General features: G+C 41.3%; 2 protein-coding genes across 5 annotated transcripts in view; one reads left to right on the plus strand and one right to left on the minus strand.

Moving 5' to 3' along the window:
* kdm8 (lysine (K)-specific demethylase 8) overlaps window positions 1–17,107 on the plus strand; it is a 34,987-nt gene extending 17,880 nt beyond the window's left edge. The window contains exons 2-8 of one of the 2 annotated variants that reach the window (XM_080206590.1): window positions 702–1,388; window positions 6,395–6,564; window positions 7,343–7,475; window positions 8,433–8,483; window positions 9,246–9,395; window positions 10,589–10,681; window positions 11,019–17,107. In XM_080206590.1, coding sequence (XP_080062716.1) covers window positions 933–1,388; window positions 6,395–6,564; window positions 7,343–7,475; window positions 8,433–8,483; window positions 9,246–9,395; window positions 10,589–10,681; window positions 11,019–11,183 — 1,218 coding nt within the window. In that variant the 5' untranslated portion in view covers window positions 702–932 and the 3' untranslated portion in view covers window positions 11,184–17,107. The remainder of the gene's footprint in view (window positions 1–701; window positions 1,389–6,394; window positions 6,565–7,342; window positions 7,476–8,432; window positions 8,484–9,245; window positions 9,396–10,588; window positions 10,682–11,018) is intronic. The other variant, XM_080206591.1, reaches the window with a different exon arrangement.
* A 138-nt stretch (window positions 17,108–17,245) lies between these two features.
* The window catches only part of nsmce1 (NSE1 component of SMC5/6 complex), a 41,871-nt gene continuing 40,835 nt past the window's right edge, over window positions 17,246–18,281 (minus strand). For all 3 annotated transcript variants that reach the window (XM_080206593.1, XM_080206592.1, XM_080206594.1), the window contains exon 8: window positions 17,246–17,520. In XM_080206593.1, coding sequence (XP_080062719.1) covers window positions 17,447–17,520 — 74 coding nt within the window. In that variant the 3' untranslated portion in view covers window positions 17,246–17,446. The remainder of the gene's footprint in view (window positions 17,521–18,281) is intronic.

The raw sequence follows: 18,281 nt of genomic DNA on the forward strand, positions 1-18,281 counted from the left end.
TGTATAATGTAATCAAATTAGTTTTGAACGTCCATCAACTGAATTGGTGCAGATCGGCATGTCAGCAATATTATTACTGTCACCAATGGGTCACAGCTTGCAGGTCAATCTCTATCCATTAGGGAGAAATCAACGTGCTCCTACTCTCAACTCTGAACACAGCTGCCAACATCAGTTGTTGGTGCAGAGAGAGGGGAAACTGGCTGTAACTTGAGAAAAGACATTGAAAAAAAAAGGGTAGAAATGGGATTATTTCTGTTCCTGGATCCTAGTTTCCCCTCCTAAAACAGAGCAGGTTAGCAACCCTATCAAGGAAATCTCCGGTTTGAAATGTTGTTAGTTAGCTGAGTAACATTGAATGTTCTGTAAAGGGAAGCTCTTTACAATACATGGTATCAACAATTAATCCTTATATATTAATAGTTAATGTGAGGATGCATCAAAGGATGAACAAATGCTTTAACAAGAGTTACTCTGAAGAATGACCATGTGAAAAAGATACCAGTGTCTTAGGCAGTGGGACACTAGCAAAAGTGATTTGAGGAGCGAAATTAAAATTGCAAAACTTAAGAGAGCAAGAGCAATTCATTTTGTTTGAAGTTATTGTGGATAATTGTCTGCAGCATCCATAACTCACATTTCATTGTATTCTTTTTATTTTATTTGAACAGTAATTGCAAAATTTTTTCTTGTTTATTTAGGACCATCTCTGTAGTGAATGTCCAGTGAGCCAGTGAAGATCATGACAAGTCTACAAACACTGATCTCATCATAGTTACTGAATGTAAAAAAAACCCAAGCACGAGTCCCTTAAACGATTGGATCATTTCTTTGTAGTTTGAAACTAAGATGTGTTGCAATCAATTCCTAATATGACAACAGTAGGACTATTTTCTTACTGAATTTGCAGATTAAGAGAAACTCCTTAACAGATGTCTTGTCTTTGGAATGAGGTACTGGCAGTATTACCACCCAGGATAGAAGATTTAAGATTGGAGTTCAGCAGAACAGTGGATAAGAGCCTTGTTTTCTTATTAAGGCAAATAGTGGAGTTGTTGTATGAAGGCCAGGACATAGTCAAGTGTCTGCAGCTCAGTCAGACTATTATAGACTTCTCCTGGGAGAAGCTCAACATTGGAACTTGGAGAGAGGTGGAGAAGGATTGGAGACGAGTCTATTCTCATGGATGTCTTTTTAAAGCTGTCTGTTTGTGCAAGGGAAAAACAGCAGTTAGAGAGGCGATTGAAGCTTGTGACATGGGATTGTTGATGGGAGCCACCATATTGGATAACATTCTCATCAGACTGGTCAAAGTTCTTCAGAATCACAAAACCACAGTGAAGAGGCCTTTAGAAGATGCTGCATCTCATCAGGAACCAAGCGGAAAGGTAGTGTTTTTATTATTATTGGACCAGCTTTCTGTCTATTTTATGCTGAAATAACTTGGGCCTGGGAGCATTTGTCGGCAGAGAAAACAGTTAATGTGTCGATCCTTCATCAGAACTAAAACAGGGAAAATGTGTTGTTTAATATACTGCATCTGTTCAATTTGGTCAGTTTTATTCCCAATTCAACCTACAGGGATAGGAGCTGGAATGGGTAATGTATTGGGATAAGAATAGACTAATGGGAACTAAAGCTGCTCTGCATGATGAGCATAAGGGAAATGAGCTTGGAGTAATTTCAAACTGGTTTCTCACGACACAAATCTAAAACATAATTTGATACTAATTGATTATAAAGTGATAAGAGAAGTGAAATAACTGGTGATATGGGAAATAGAAATGTGAAATAGCCGAGTTGCTGCATGTGTTAACTTAAAAGTTAATTTATCTCTGCTTCATTGACTAATTTGGTTGAATTCTTTGAGAAGATCACATGTGCAGTGGACAGTGGGGAACCTGTGAATGTGGTGTATTTGGATTTACAGAAGGCATTTGACAAGGTGCCGCACCAAATGCTGTTTCATAAGATAAAGGTGCATGATGTTATGGGTAATGTGTTAGCTTGGATATCGGATTGGTTAACTAACAAAGCAAAGAGTGGCGGTAAATGGATGTTCTTCTGGTTGGCAATCAGTGACTAGTGGTGTACCTCAGGGATCAGTGTTGCGACTGCAATTGTTTACGATTTACATAAATGATTTGCAGTTGGGGTCAAATGTAGCGTGTCGAAGTTCACAGATGACACTAAGATGAGTGGCAGGGCAAAATGTGCAGAGGACGCTGCAAGTCTGCAAAGGGATATAGATAATCTGAGTAGGCAAGGGTCTGACAGATAGAGTACAATGTTGGTAAATGTGAGGTCACCCAAATGGATTATTATTTAAATGCTAAAAAAATTGCAGCATGTTGCTGAGCAGAGGGACCTGGATGTCCTTGTGCAAGAATCACAAGGAGTTGGTTTGCAGATGCAGCAGGTAATTAAGAAGGCAAATGGAATTTTGTCCTTCATTGTTAGAGAAATGGAGTTTAAAAACAGCGAGGTTATGTTACAGCTGCATAAGATGCTGGTGAGCCTACACCTGGAGTACTGTATACAGTTTTGGTCTCCTTATTGGCACCGGAGGGGGTGCACAGAAATTCACTAGATTGATTCTAGAGTTGAGAGGGTTGGCTCGTATGGAGAGACTGAGTGGACTGGAGCTATGCTCATTGAAATTCAGAAGAATGAGGAGCAATCTATAGAAACATATAAGATTATGAACGGTGTAGATAGGATAGAAGCAGGGAAGTTGCTTCCAGTGGCAGGTGAAACTAGAACTAGGGGGCATGGCCTCAAAATAAGCGGAAGCAGATTTGGGACTGAGTTGAGGAGGAACTTCTTCACCCAAAGGGTTGTGTATCTGTGGAATTCCCTGCCCAGTGAAGCAGTTGAGGCTACCTCATTGAATGCTTTTAAGATCATTTTAAGGCAAGGATAGATAGATTTTTGAACAGTAAAGGAATTAAAGGTTATGGTGAGTGGGCAGGTAAGTGGAGCTGAGTCCACGAAAAGAACAGCCATGATATTGAATGGCAGAGTAACTTGATGGGCCAGATGGCCTAATCCTGCCCCAAGTTCTTATATTCATGGTGTTTTCTTGTCTTAGACCTCGTGTTATTGTTCAATGTAATTGGAGGGTAAGGGGGATGTGGGAGAGTGGATGATTGCAGCTTCACACGTGTACAAGTATACAATAAGGGGATAGGAAAGAGGAGTTTTACAACTATGAATAACTTAATAGTGAAAAGAACAGAAATAGATATCAGTTCACATGATTGCCAGAAACTAGAATGTTCAAATCCAGAGGCGGTTCTCTCTAAAGTTCCAGTTTAGGCAAGTTTCTGACTGAAGGCAGAGAGATAAGGTTGATATTCAGAGACTTGGCCTACTTGGCAGTAGTGGCCAGTGACTTCCAGATAAACAAGCTTTGTGGAGGGCTTATTGCAGGCTGCTTGGTCAGCCTGAAGTCCTGCTTGCTGTTGGATGTTTGCAGGCTGGAGTTAAATCAGCAGACTGCTCTGCTTCTGAGTTCTCAACTGTATGTGGAGATATTCTATGTTTTTTTTGTTATGTATTACAAAATTGTCACTCAAGTCATGTGACCACCTTCCACTGTGTTCAGTAAGGGACATTTATCTGGAGCCTGACTCTGGCTTTTGTTTGCTGGCTTATAATGTTCCACCATTAGCCTCTGAAAGAGTTATTATAAGAACATAAGAACATAAGAAATAGGAGCAGGAGTAGGCCATCTAGCCCTTCGAGCCTGCCCCGCCATTCAATAAGATCATGGCTGATCTGTCGTGGCTCAGTTCCACTTTCCCGCCCTCTCCCCATAACCCTCAATCCCTTCTCTTATCAAAAACCCATCAACCCGCTTCTTAAAAATATTTAGCGAGGCAGCCTCCACCACTTCAACGGGCAGAGAATTCCAGAGATTCACCACCCTTTGAGTGAAGAAGTTCCTCCTCAACTCCGTTCTAAACCGCCTCCCCTTTATCTTGAGGCTGTGCCCCCTAGTCCTACTGTCTTTTTTGAGCGGGAAGAGTCTCTCCACCTCTATCCTATCCATCCCATTCATCATCTTATACGTCTCAATGAGATCTCCCCTCATTCTTCTAAACTCTAACGAGTACAAGCCTAGTTTATTCAGCCTCTCCTCATAGCTCAATCCCCTCAACTCCGGTATCAGCCTAGTAAACCTCCTCTGCACTCCCTCCAGGGCCAAAATATCCTTGCGCAGGTGCGGCGCCCAATCCATATTAGTTACCCTGTTGCAGGTAGCTGTTGGCTCGGTAGAACCTTGGATTCTGCTTGCGAGCTACACCAGTAAAGATGCAAATAGCATCACGTTTCTTTCAATACTTCCTTTTTGAAATTGACCTTGACACTCCCAGGTATGAAAGCCCATGAGCAACATATCAGTACATCTCCTTTGCAATCATATAATGCTTTAAAGGTCATTGTACAATTCCAGATATAGCTGACTTGTGACAGCCATTTTTTGGTTCAGTGATATTAATTTCAAATTTGTTTTACATGGTGTAATGATACTGTGCTATTTTGATATATTTATGTGATATACTTTAGGAGTCAATTTGTCTCATAAACATGTAGCAGATGCTAAGAAAACAAACTAATAATTGATTTTACCTAGGAATGTGTTACTTTCTAGAGCTAATGAACCTTTTGTGTCTTTAAGTTCACCTGGGATTTTAGACTAGATTGATTGACAGTCATGTGGTTAATGGAAGGAACTAAGCTCGCAGGTAAGAGACTTTCAGTTCCCTTTTTAAAATACGAAGTTGTTGCCTGAGCTGCCTGAAGAAAGCAGTGTCTCCCTCTCTTCAAAGGCATTCTGAAAGCTCCAAAGCCTGTAACACAAAAAAAAGCAAGTATACCTGTCTTTACTAACTAATTTTAGAAAGAGGTTTGAGTCTATCAGAGAAATATTGCTTGATTGGAACTTGTAGTGATTGGTTAGCAGTTAAGAATTGTAACTTGTTCAGTGATTAAAGGTTAAGCTAATTCATTTGTTATGATTAAATTGTGCTGTTAAATACAGTTTGTTTTGATAAAAGGTTCCCAGTGCGTCAGTAGAATTGTGGTCAGAGAGAACTGCCTTATCTTCATACTAATGTCAAAATAGAAAATTGTTGGGGTCTTAGCTGGCTTCATTATATACCTTAGGGTTTCTGATCTGGTACCCTAATAAATAGTTTAAGATTTCTTTCAGGTCCTGGGACACATCACTCCCATTTCATGTACTCCCAGATTGTGTGGCTGAGACCAGGAAATCACAGGGAGAAACAACCATGTCAGATGCCCTGCTACTGTAAATGGGCAACTCAGAAAGATTCCTGATGGTGTTCCCCTAATTCCAGTTGGACAGGCTGAACTTGTATCTTATGGAGTTTAGAAGAGTGAGAGACAACTTGATTGAAACATACAAGATTCTATGGGGACTTGACAGGGTGGGTGTGGAAAGTACATTCTCCCCTTGTGGGAGAATCTAGAACTAGGGGTCATGGTTTAAATGGTCGTCCATTTAAGACAGAAATCAGGAGAAATTTTTCTGAGGATTGAGAGTCTTTGGGACTCTTTTTTCCTCAAAAGCTGTGGAGGCAGAGTCTTTGAATATTTCTAAGGCAGAGGTAGATAGATTTTGATAAAAGGGGTGAAAGGTTATCGAGGTAGGCAGAATGTGGAGTTGAAGTTAAATCAGAGCAGCTATGATCTTATTGGGCATAGCAGGCTTGAAGGACTGAGTGGCCGATTCCTACTCCTAATTTGTAGGAGTTTGCAAGAGCTCAGGCTAGTGAGAAACAGTGCCTGCAAGATAGGAGTGTGATGAATGTTGTATGTTTGGAAGATACATGTGATTTTGGACCACTGGTTTGCAAAACTCTTAACAGGGAGGAGCAATATCAGGGATTTTAGGAACATAAGAGCCATTCAGTCTGACAAGTCTGTTCCACCATTCAATACGATCACGACCGATCATCCACTTCATCCTCATATCCCTTTACCTCAGTGATATTTAGAAATCTGTCAAGTCTCTGCTTTAAACATGTTCAATGACTGATTTTCCACAGCCCTCATCTCATGTCTGAATCTGTTAAAGACTAATTGATCAAGATTGATAGTTACGTTTAGTCAGTAAGGCAATTGTTGCATCATTCAATGACAAGCATGGTAGAATTTGATGAACTTTGATCTTTATCCATCCAGTGATTCCTGTATTCCTATGAAAAGGAAAATCTGAAGAATGGATAAATCTGGCCTCAGCTGGTCACTTGGGGCATTCCCAATAAATTACAGGGAATTTGGCAGAAATCAAAGCATGGAGTTAACAATAATTGCTGACAAGTTGCAAAGTTATTGAAAAGTATAATTGATTTTGCATTTCCAGAAGCCAAGTGTTGTTCCAGTGATACAAGAAATCAGAACTTCAGTGGCAGTTCCAAGAGTCCGATGCCCTTCACTGGAACATTTCAGAGCCCAGTATCTCATTCCACAGAAACCTGTCATACTAGAGGGCATTGTTGATCACTGGCCTGCTGTGCGGGATTGCAAATGGAGGTAGGTAATAATTGCCAACCCTAGGCAATTAAAAATTTCAGCGTCCTAAAAATTAGATAAACTGTCAGCAAGCTCCATCCTTAATGTTAAATGAGTAAAATGGGATGTTATTGCAATGATGCACCACTAATTCGGAACCAGTGTTAAGATGTAAAAGACATTTATCAGGAAGCTGTGTGCCGTGCACCTTTGGGAGCCTTTTTGGGTAGGAGTTTGATTAATGAGCAATAATTACCCTATCTGCAGTAACCTTACAATGTAATGATGCCATGTATCATGGTAACAACAATCCTGTAATTTTTCTTCTGTTAACAATATCCTGATTCACTCAATCCAAGCAAAGCAGTAGGTGCAATGAAACATTCACTGTTGTCCTTGAACAGTGTTGAGAGAATTCAGAAGGTGGAACAAAGACCATGTAGTGTATTGGGTTAAACAGTAACTTTTCACTCTAGGAGGTGTATTCTGAATTGGGCTGATGGAATAGAAGTGCCTGCTTAATTCAGATGCCGGGGGGCGGGCACGCAGATGTGGTGGTGTAGCAAGTCTATCACAATCAGAAACTTATAGGTTCAGCATCACTCCACATAGAGGTGACTGTTCTCCAGTGATGGACAGATAAAAGCGTCGAGAGAGCTTTACTCTGTATCTAACCTGTGTTGTACCTATCCTGGGAGTATTTATTCTGTTAACAGACAATAAGTATTCCCAGCAATGAAGTTTGACTTAAATTTTTCCTGGAAGATTTTTATAAAGAAATTGACTGCCTTCTCCACAGTGTGGATTACATCCGTGACATCGCAGGCTGTCGCACTGTGCCAGTGGAGCTGGGCTCTCGTTACACCGATGAGCAATGGTCTCAGACTCTGATGACTGTCGATGAATTCATTGAAAAGTATATTTTGGCTCAGGTTAGTCTTTCGATTTCAAAACATGTTCCCCCCACAATAATTTTCAACGTCAATTACGTGTATCCATGCTATTTGCAATAGAATGTTATCAGTCACATATTACTTTTCTGAACTTGGGGAATGTTGGCTCAACTAATGAGCTCTTTGTGCAGAATTTGTAGATTTTGAAAGTGAGTTGTTCATTGAAAAGCTTCAGAGTGTGGACTCCTCACATTGCCAAGACACTTATTTACTCGAATTACAGATAATAACACTTGACCTAGCCCATGCCTTTGTCATCTCAAGACTTAAATGCCTTTTCTCCAGTAGTCTCTTACAGCATTCCAGCCCTTCTGAAAAATCTACTCTGTATTGCTCACTCATTACACACTCATGTCCTGATCTCTAGAATTTTCATCCTGTAACCTTCTGGCTCAGCATCGTGCTTTGCAAACCTTTCTGAACTCCAGCTCCCCATTGATGGTTTTGGCTCTGCTTCTCTTTCACATTTATCCTTCTGCTCAATTGACCTCTGCTCCAAGGTGTAATTCTGTCTTGGACAGCATTGAAGTGTAAATGCAGAATGATTTTATAACCATATAAATTCCAGCCTCGCACAAATGCCACAAATTCTTCTGGAGTTCTTGAACACCAGGCAATTCTCACCCACAGTTTAACCACGGGTCTTAGTGAATTTTTTAAAACTTGTTCTACGTAAATGGGAATCATCTACGAACACATTTGGAACTATCAGGTACTTTTTCTCTGTGTCTGCAGAGTTTTCAGTGTTGGTGCAATCATTCGAGCATCCTCATAATGTTTAGTCAAGGTAATTAGTGTTCTGGAACTTATGTCTAAATGAGGATCTCAGCTGACTGAGTATGTGCAGAGCTGCTGGCATGTGTGATCCATGCTGTGTTATTTGGCCATTCTGTAATGTATATTTTATATTTACTGATTTCTCTCCCCCTGCCACAGGAGGAGCCAAATCCCATCGGATATCTAGCTCAGCATCAACTATTTGAACAGGTGAGGCACTTTCTCTGCCCCTTCACATCATGGAATGAGACTGATCCAGTGGCTCAGCACCATTTCCTGTCATAGTTTATCTTTGTGTTTGTTCCTTTGTATTTTTATACAGTTCCTTCCATGCCTTCACACAGTTACTTTCTTAAGTACCAAAGTAATTCTGTGGGCACCAGCAGTCTCTAATCACACACACGCTCTCTGCAAGGAGACAGTGAGGTTGCCAGGCTTTGACCACCAAAAACATCAGACTTGAGTCTGAAACTGTTCACACCCAAGCATCAAGACTTGGAAATTGTGGCATGGTCTCACTGAGGGTCGGTGCCACTCGACTGTGGGTCGTGCCTGTCCCGTCAGTGCCACTCGACTGTGGGTCGTGCCTGTCCCGTTGGTGCCACTCAACTGTGGGTCGTGCCTGTCCCGTTGGTGCCACTCGACTGCCTGTCCCGTTGGTGCCACTCGACTGCCTGTCCCGTTGGTGCCACTCGACTGCCTGTCCCGTTGGTGCCACTCGACTGCCTGTCCCATTGGTGCCACTCGACTGCCTGTCCCGTTGGTGCCACTCGACTGCCTGTCCCGTTGGTGCCACTCGACTGCCTGTCCCGTTGGTGCCACTCGACTGCCTGTCCCGTTGGTGCCACTCGACTGCCTGTCCCGTTGGTGCCACTCGACTGCCTGTCCCGTTGGTGCCACTCGACTGCCTGTCCCGTTGGTGCCTCTCGACTGCCTGTCCCGTCGGTGCCATTAAGTTTTTCTTTCTCACAGATCCCAGAGTTACGGCAGGATATTGATATACCAGATTACTGTTGTCTAGGAGCTGGAGATGAAGATGAGATTACTATAAATGCCTGGTTTGGACCAATGGGAACAATTTCTCCTTTGCACCAGGACCCACAGCACAACTTCCTGACACAAGTTAGTAAAGGAACAACGTCAGCTGATTCTGCAAATATACAGCAGCATTGTAAAGGCCAGTGTATGGTGAGCGATCTCAGTTAAGGTCCAGGTTATGGTCAGGATCCAGGGATGCAGCCTATACCTTGTAGCTGGGAGCAGAACCACGGTTAAAATGAGATGGAGAATAGCTTTTAAATTAATTAATGACAGAAGAGAGAGAGGACAGAGTCTGGTAAAGAGAATGGGACTGGTATAGGGATTGTTTGCAGATGATGAAAAGCTGGATGAAAATCTTAGCTGGACAGTGCATGCAAAACCCCAGAATTATGTAACAGAATTGCTGAACTAGGAGTAACATGGTGACTGCCCTGTCGTATATAAAGATATAGGATAGGGCAGTATTGATTAAGTGACGCCATACTCAGGATTTAAAAGTCTGTATACTGTAGGTAGAAGTGAAATGCAAGGGAGATCTGGGATTCCTTAGTATTAAATCAAGTTGTATGATCTGCACTGTGTTATTTAGAGGACTCACTACTACTTTTTGAACCAGATGATTTACTGGACACTAGCTTGCTCTGGGCAGTGGTTGCTTTCCACACTGCTGCAAGCCGGATATCATCAAAGAAATGACTGTGTTTAGTTTTTTGTAAACACTAGTCTATTCCTGTCTGCCTGTCATGTGAGGCTGCCACGAATCTTAATGTCCAGTCAGATCTTACCTGTTGAGGGGAGCTCTGTGATGCAAGCGCTGCCATTCAGTGTGTCATGTAGAAGTCCTTTTAGGGGACTGTAGACTTAAATAAAACTTCAGTCTGGTTTGGGGACAGGCCTGTTATATGGTAATGGAGAGTTTGTTAGAATGATGTTGAATGTGTACCTAATTGGAATTATTCTCATTTAATGAATCCTAGAGGGATTAGAAATTAATCTGCAAGAGATAGCATCATTTGAATCACATCCTAGCAAAGCAAGGGAAATTTGTTGATTTAGCTGGAATTTTTTTCAGAATTGTCTCGTGTGATTGCGTGTGTGGTACACACGAGCACACCTTCTGCCTGAATGTATACATGAAAAATAATTATTTATGTTAGGTCTGAGGGGCAGTTGTTGACACCAGTAAGAATTGGAACAGAGTTGGTAAAACAATCTATTGGAAGAGTGCTTTTATCTGTATGAGAAACTTTAAACATTCTCTCTCTCTCTGGTAGGTGGTGGGGCATAAATACATCCGTTTGTATTCCCCAGAACAAACTGCAAAGCTGCATCCTCATCCGACACAGCTACTGTACAATACCAGTCAGGTAAGAGAGCAACTTTGAGTTGTGGGGAGAGGTTCTGTAAAATATGGACTGTGGTGGTTGGAGAGAACTGATATCATTTGGGTTGATGCAAACTTGGTGATGGAAATAACTATGGGGTCGGAAGTTCAGTTCAAAGTCACATAGTGTTGCAAAATGTCTGGTTCACCCTCACTGTCAGGGAGTGGGTAAGTGGACAGTGACCAATCTTTCATTCTCCCTACGCTAATCAATTTATCCAAGTTGTTTGATCCTATTAACTGTGAGTGCGTTCTTCTGACGGGATTGGGCTAATTCTCTGATCTCAGCTCCAGGTTATCAATATTTCTGTTGTTTTCAGGTGGATGTTGAGAACCCAGATTTGGTAAATTTTCCGGAATTTGAATTGGCTGATTTCCAGGAATGCACACTGAGACCAGGAGAGGTCCTGTTTATCCCGGTGAAGTACTGGCATTACGTGAGATCACTGGATATTAGCTTTTCTGTCAGCTTCTGGTGGACCTGACCATTTTTATCTGGAATGGTTTGAGTGTGGGTCACTGAGTTGTGGACAGTTTCTCAATCCTAGAACTAAATGTGACAGTAGAAAATTCCTACAACCAACCGTAGAGAGACTAACTGAGAGTTGGAGAGAGAAGGAAGAATAGAGACAATAAGAAAGCTAAAGGGAAAGCAACAGAAGGGAGCAATGTTGAGAGTGTATCACACTGATTGGGAAAGATAGCCAGAGACCGAAAGATGAGCAAAAACGAACAAAAATGAAAAAGGACGTGAGCAATTCTGAGGAAGAGAAGGACAGAGGATGATGGTTAAGAGACTGTTTTACATCACGTACATGTTTTGAGCATTAAGCTGCTATTGATCAAAAAGTGAATTTCTTTATGCAGCTGCTGACCCTCCCCTCAGATTAAACCACATCTCATCGGACCAGACCACAGCCAAGTGCAGTTCATTTGATCTGCTCTTAACATGTGAGGGTGAAAGATCAGAAGAGATTCTCCCAGGACTGACAGCAAATCTCCCTTCAGTCACGTCTGCAAACAGCTGCTAAAGGGTCCAGAGCAAGCTGCAAAACATTCTTGCAGGCCAATGAAAGGAGAATGTCATATTCTTGGAAGAAGAGATGTGTTTAAATGTAGAGAACTTCTTTGGCACCCTCCAATGGAAGTACATAATACTGGGAGATAATTCTGGCCAATAAAGTGCTCCTTGTTTGGTTCTTTTTGGCATTAGCACCATATGCTGAAGAGTTCCCTGTCAAGTCTCTCTTCCACAGTGATTACTTTTTCCATTCCAGTTTAAACAATGTCAGTACCAGCTGGAATATCCTTTGGCCAAGAAATCAAATCATCTCCCAGCTTGCGTAAATATAAAAGATCTCTGGCATTGTCCAACGATCAGTGTTCTCCCCTAATCTTAATCAGCTGATTAATTGGGTCATTTGTCTCACTACTGTTTTGTGGGATTTTGCAGTGTGCTGTAGGGCCATTGTAATTCTCCAACTATCACTAATGAAGCCTTCTGGGATGTTTCTGAGACGTCCAAAATTCCTTCTTAATTTGTGCCGAGTTGAACTTTTGTTTTGGAGACGAACAAGTGATATCACCACTTGGTGAGCTGACTTTGAACAGTAACTGGCCACAGAACTGCAATCTCATTGTGTGATTCACCAAGAAATAACATGTGTTCCTTAACTTTATAACTGAGTTTTGTTTCTTCCACTGTATAGGACAGAAAGGATTAAACTGAAAGCAGTGTCGCACTGACACTTGGTGCCAAATGTGGGTATGTTTCTGCTCTCTCAGAAACATTGCATGCAGAGCCTGAGGCCTGCTTTTTCAGTGGAACACTGATTTCTTGGACCCAGCAGTTCAGTATTCAGTTCTGTGCTTAACTTGGAACTGAATGAGAGAACGTCTGGCGACTGACTAAATTTGTGTTGTGGCATTGTTGTAGAAATAGTTAGGATTCCTGGTCCCTGATTGTTGTCTTGGAACGGTTTGTGCATTTGAGAATGTTGGGTGAAGTCAGGATTTGGCTGAACCATGATAATACACCTCATGGGTGAGCCCACACTCACTCTTCTTACTTCACACAAGTTGGTTGTTCACTTGGGGGAGATGCTGAGGCAACTGCTGGTTGGAATAATACCTAGCACAACAGCAACAGACACATAAAAGACCACCACCTGGAAGTTCTCTTCCAAGCCACTCACCATTCTGACTTGGAACTATATCACCATTCCTTCACTGTCATTGGGTTACAATCCTAGAATTCCCTTCCTAACAGCACTGTGGATGTGCTTGCACTACATGGACCATGGCAGTGCAAGAAGGCAGTTCACCACTTGTCTTGTAAAGGCAGTTAGGAATGGGCAATAAATGAATCCCAAAAATGAAAATAAACTGCTGCAAGTGAAAAAATGGAGGAGTTTGGGGGATGTCGAAATTCAGTCCAAGCAGTTCTGTTCAGAATTGCACCTCTTTTTCCTTCTTGCTGTCATTCTCATTGTCTCCAGACCATATAGTGTAGGCATCACTCATTAATCAATGTGGATGAGAAATCTTTGGCCCCAGTCCCTTTCAAGCTGTGTTTCAATCCTGTAGATTATAGTTGATGCTGCCAGTGAGCTCCAGATTCTCAGCTTAGTCTCTGACTCAGTTTGTCTGTAATAATGAAGCCATTTTAAATCAGAAATCTTGTGTGTGGTTTGTGGCAAGGGTATGAATGCCAGAGAGATCTTGTCTTTGAGTAAGGAGGGCAGGAGTGTTAACAGGCCCTGGTATAAATACTTGATCAATAGACATCTGAGTTCATTACTGTTACACTCTGTGCCCTGTTCACTTATCTTTGAGTAAAAATAAAATCAATTAGTCTGAGCAAATAAACATTAAATAGTCCAAAGATAAACAGAACTATAAACAGAAATTAGATGAAACCTGTAAGGACTCATTTTACATGCGTCTCACTATTTGTTCAACCAAGGATTCCTACCCAGCGTGGTTGACAGGACCTTCCACTGTGCCTGATCCATTTTGTGTGGTACTGCTCTCTCCCTCCCACCCAGAACTATGATATCCTCACCTTCCACCCCACCAGCTTCTGTATACAACATACCCTCCTTCTCCATTTTCTTTGGCTTGTGTGATGCAAGCACCAAAGACATCTTCTCCTTCTGTCACCTATTAGCAGTCTGAAGGAACTGTTGACTGTGACACCTTGGTCTACTCATTCACTGCTAATACCTCCTCCCTTCTCACCATCCAAGATTCCAAACTTTTTCTGAATAAAATAATGATTTACTTGTATTTGTTTCACTTTAATGTATTGACTGTTCACGATATGGTCTTCCTTATACTGGGAATACCGGATGTAGACTAGGTGACCACTTTGCAGAACACCTCCTTTCAGTCTGCAAGCATGATCCTGAGCTTTGTCTCTTATCACTTTAATTATCCCCTTGTTCTCACTTCAACTTTATTATCCATGGTCTGCTGCATTATTCCAGTGAAGCTCAACTCAAGCTCCAAGGAATAAGGTGTTTTGTCTCTCCACAGCCTTCTGGACTTGATACTGTATTCAACAAATTTAGATTATAACTGTCACATCCATTTTGTCAATGTTTTCTTTGCTAGCTTGCTTCTTTATCCCTTCAGTTTGCATTCAGATAGTTTTTATGTAGCCATTCACAACTCATCTAGATCTAACCTTTCCTTCTTTACTATACCCATTACTACTTTGACTTTTGAATCATTTTGTTATTTGGTGTTCTCTGGCCTCAATCACAGAATTTTATTCTTCTGTTCACTCCCTTCATCTTGAAGCACTCATCCAGCCAGGCCATGGAGCTCAACTAGGAAGGGTGCAGTCACTTTGGGATTGTACTACAGGCTTCCCATCAGTCAGCAGCAAGTGGAGGAACAGATGTGGACAGATTTTGGAAAAATGTGAAAAGCAGGGTTGTTCTGGTGAGTGATTTTGATTCTCCATATTGACTAGGACTCCCTTAGTGCCAGGGGCTTGGTTTGTGGGGGGGGCAGCAGCGGCGCAGGATAGGATGATCAAAGTTTCAGTGGGAACAGTGACCAGAATTCCATAGTTTTAAGTTACTTATGGATAAGGATAAGAGTAATCCTTGGATGAAAGTACTAAATTGGGGAAAGGTTCATTCTGACAATATTAGGCAAGAACTGGGGAATATAGATTGGGAGCGGTTGTTTGTGAGTAAATCCACATCTGTCAGTTGAAAATGAAGGATAAGGATGGTAAGAATTGTGGAATCCCTGCAGTGCAGGAGGAGGCCATTTGGCCCATCAATTCTGCACAGTCCTACCCAGGCCCTGTTTGCTAATCCCCCTGACACTGGGGTCGGTTTAGCATGACCAATCCACCTAACCAGTATGTCTTTCAGATTTGGGAACCTTAAAATTATGAGCTTCATCGAAAAGAAAAAAGCGGCACGTGTAAAGCTTAGGAAACCGAAGACAGATAGTGCCCTCGAAGGATATAAAGAAAGCAGGGAGAAACTTGAACAAGGAGTTAGGGGGCTGAAGGGAGCCATAAAACATCCTTAATGAATTCTTTGCATTGGTGGACATAGTGGAAGTGAGTCCAGAAAAGGGTATGTTGATATTCTAGGGCATGTCAATATAAGTAAGAAAGTGTTAGGTGTTTTGAAAAGCATTAAGGTAAACAAATCCCAGGACCTGATGGGATCTATCCCTGGATACTGAGGGAGGAAACTATACAAAATGTTTGTATTCTCTTTCATCACAGGAGAGGTCCCAGAGGACTGGAGAATAACCAGTGTTGTTCCTTTAAGGGCAGCTGGGATAATCTTGGAAATTACAGGCTGGTGAGCTTTACATCAGTGGTAGAGAAATTAATGGAAAAGATTCTTAGGAACACGATTTGCTTATATTTAGCAAACATGGACTTATTTGCATTAGGCAAATGGCTTTATGCAGGGAAGGTAGTATTTCACAAACTTGAAGTTGCTTGAGGAAGTGACAAAGACGATTGAGGGCAGGTAATGGATGTTGTCTACTTATGAGTCTGGGAACGGGCGTGTAGATAGTTTGAGTCATATTGAGATCAAAAAGGTGGTATTGGGGTTCTTGAGAAACTAAGCTAGACAAGTTCCCAGGGCCTGATGGGTTTTACCCTAGAATACTGAGAGAGGCGAGGAAGGAAATTGCTGGGGCCTGGAAAGAAATCTTTATATCGTCACTAGCTACAGGGGAGATCCCAAAGGATTGGAGAATAGCCAATGTCCTTCCTTTGTTTAAGAAGGATAGCAAGAATAATCCAGGTAATTACAGGCCGGTAAGCCTTACATCAGTGGTAGGGAAATTATTGGAAGGGATTCTTCGAGACAGGATTTACTCCCATTTGGAAATAAGTGGATGTGTTAGCAAGCGGCAACATGGTTTTGTGAAGGGGAGATCATGTCTCACTAACTTGATTGAGTTTTTTGAAGAAATGACAAAGTTGATGATTGATGAGGATAGGGCAATGGATGTTGTCTATGTGGCCAGCATATACTCGATGGGCCAAATGGCCTCCTGCATTGTAGGGGGATTCTATGATTAAGAGTTAAGTAATTGTAATCATGTTGAGTTAACACAACTGAGCAAAGGTATATGTGCCATTGAGTGCCATGTTTCCAGTTCTCAGACTATGCACCCATGTTCTAGAATTCCCAGATGGGAATATACTTCCAACATCTACCCTGTCAAGCCCCATTTGGTTCAATTCAATTACCAACCCTAAAGAAAACTCTCATCAAGCATGATTTCTTACCCTTTAAACCATGTTGACTTTGCTTAAGTGACCTCTTACTTTGTCCCTATGCAAAATGCATTTCTAGATTAACAGGTCTATAATTCCTTGCTTCCTTTCATCCCTTTTGTAAATAATGAGGTTATATTTGCAAACTGTTATAGCAACTAAAGAATGCTGGAAGATAATCTAATATTGCTACATTTTCTAAACCTAGAATACAGGTCACTGGTTTGCTTTTAATTTTGATACAAAAACCAGTTACAGAGCTGTGAATGATGTTTTACTGTGACAAATGGATCCTTGGCACTTAAAGTTCCTCTTCTGCTAGATGTCTTTGACCAGCCAGGTGTTGCAAATGTTGCAATACCAGTCAAGGACTAAGTCTCCAATCTTCTATATAACTCCTTCCTGAAAGTGTCCTGGAAACACACACTCCACTGTTAAACCCTCCAATTTCCACAACTGTTCACTCACTGCAGTTACAGCATATTATCTGCCTGTTTGACTTTAATTAAACCTTACCTAGGTTGTTAACAGTTTAATAGATCATAGAGAAGGACATTCACCCAGCCACTGGAGGCTTAAAAACTAAGAGCATATTTTTCCTCTCCACCAAATTCACATTGTACATTCAGGTAGGTAGAATTGTTCTTGTGTAGTTTAAGTGCCCTAGAGTTGTTGTCTGAGGTTTGAGGAGAGAAAAAAAACATTTTTAAAAGAAGTTTACATTTTATTTAATAACAATGAAGCATTATGAAAACAAGATTTTTTTCTCATTCTCATGCTGAACCTTGCTCTCCAAAATGAACTTCAGTGGAGATTGCAAGACTAGCCATTACTTCACATCCCCAGTATCTAGCCCAGTACTGCTGAGGGTCAAATAAGTGGCTGCATAATAACTATAAAACAAAGATTATAGAACATCCAAGTGGAGTTGTCCTTCCATTTTCTTCATTATCCTTTGCTGCTTTATTTCTCTGCAGCTCATTCACGATATCGACGTTGCACCTTTGGTGTGGAAGATGGAGGGGGCATGGATTGCTCAGTTCTGCTCACATCTGGGTGAAGATGCTAACAATTACAATTGCTTTGCAAAACAGACAGACTGAGCATTAGCATAACACACAACTGAAATAAACACAGGAATGAAGATGATATTGGGGGGGGAAAAGGTCATTTTTACAAGTAGCTTAAAGTGAGGAACTTATCAAAAGATAAACAGCATCAGAAAAGATTGAGGTAAAAAGCTGGCAAAATCTCAGGACCTGATGTGCTGAAAGAAATAGCAGCAGCAAGACTAGACTTTTAAATGTAGCACTACCAGTCAAATAAGAAAATTGCAAATTACAAACCAATCAATCAATTAGCAGAATCACAAAATCTCAGTGTAGGAGACCATTTGTAGATGAGAAATAAGAGTGGGCCAAGGGTATATCCTTAGAGGATATCACTTTGCAGTTCCTTCACTGTTGCTGAGTCAAAATCCTGGAATTTCTCCAATAACAATATGGCATGCTACAGTCTTTCAGAAACTCAACACATGCTCAAAAAGCAGCACTCTACAATCTTTTGGACTCAATATTGAATTCAACAACTTTAAATCATAACCTCTGCCTCCATTTCATATGTCTTGTTTCTTGATACCATGTTATAGCTGGATGATTTATGTATAAATTCATGCCTCATTTGCACACACTTTTTGTTTCACTCTCAACAGTAGCATCTTGAAATCTTTTTTAATCTCTCCTGTGTTCTCTATCATAGACCAACTCCTTTGTTTTTCCTGCCCCCCCCTCCCACTTTCCACTAAAAACTCCTA

The sequence above is a fragment of the Carcharhinus amblyrhynchos genome, chromosome 18 (assembly GCF_965287045.1).
Source record: "Carcharhinus amblyrhynchos chromosome 18, sCarAmb.v2.hapA, whole genome shotgun sequence".
NCBI lineage: Eukaryota > Metazoa > Chordata > Chondrichthyes > Carcharhiniformes > Carcharhinidae > Carcharhinus > Carcharhinus amblyrhynchos.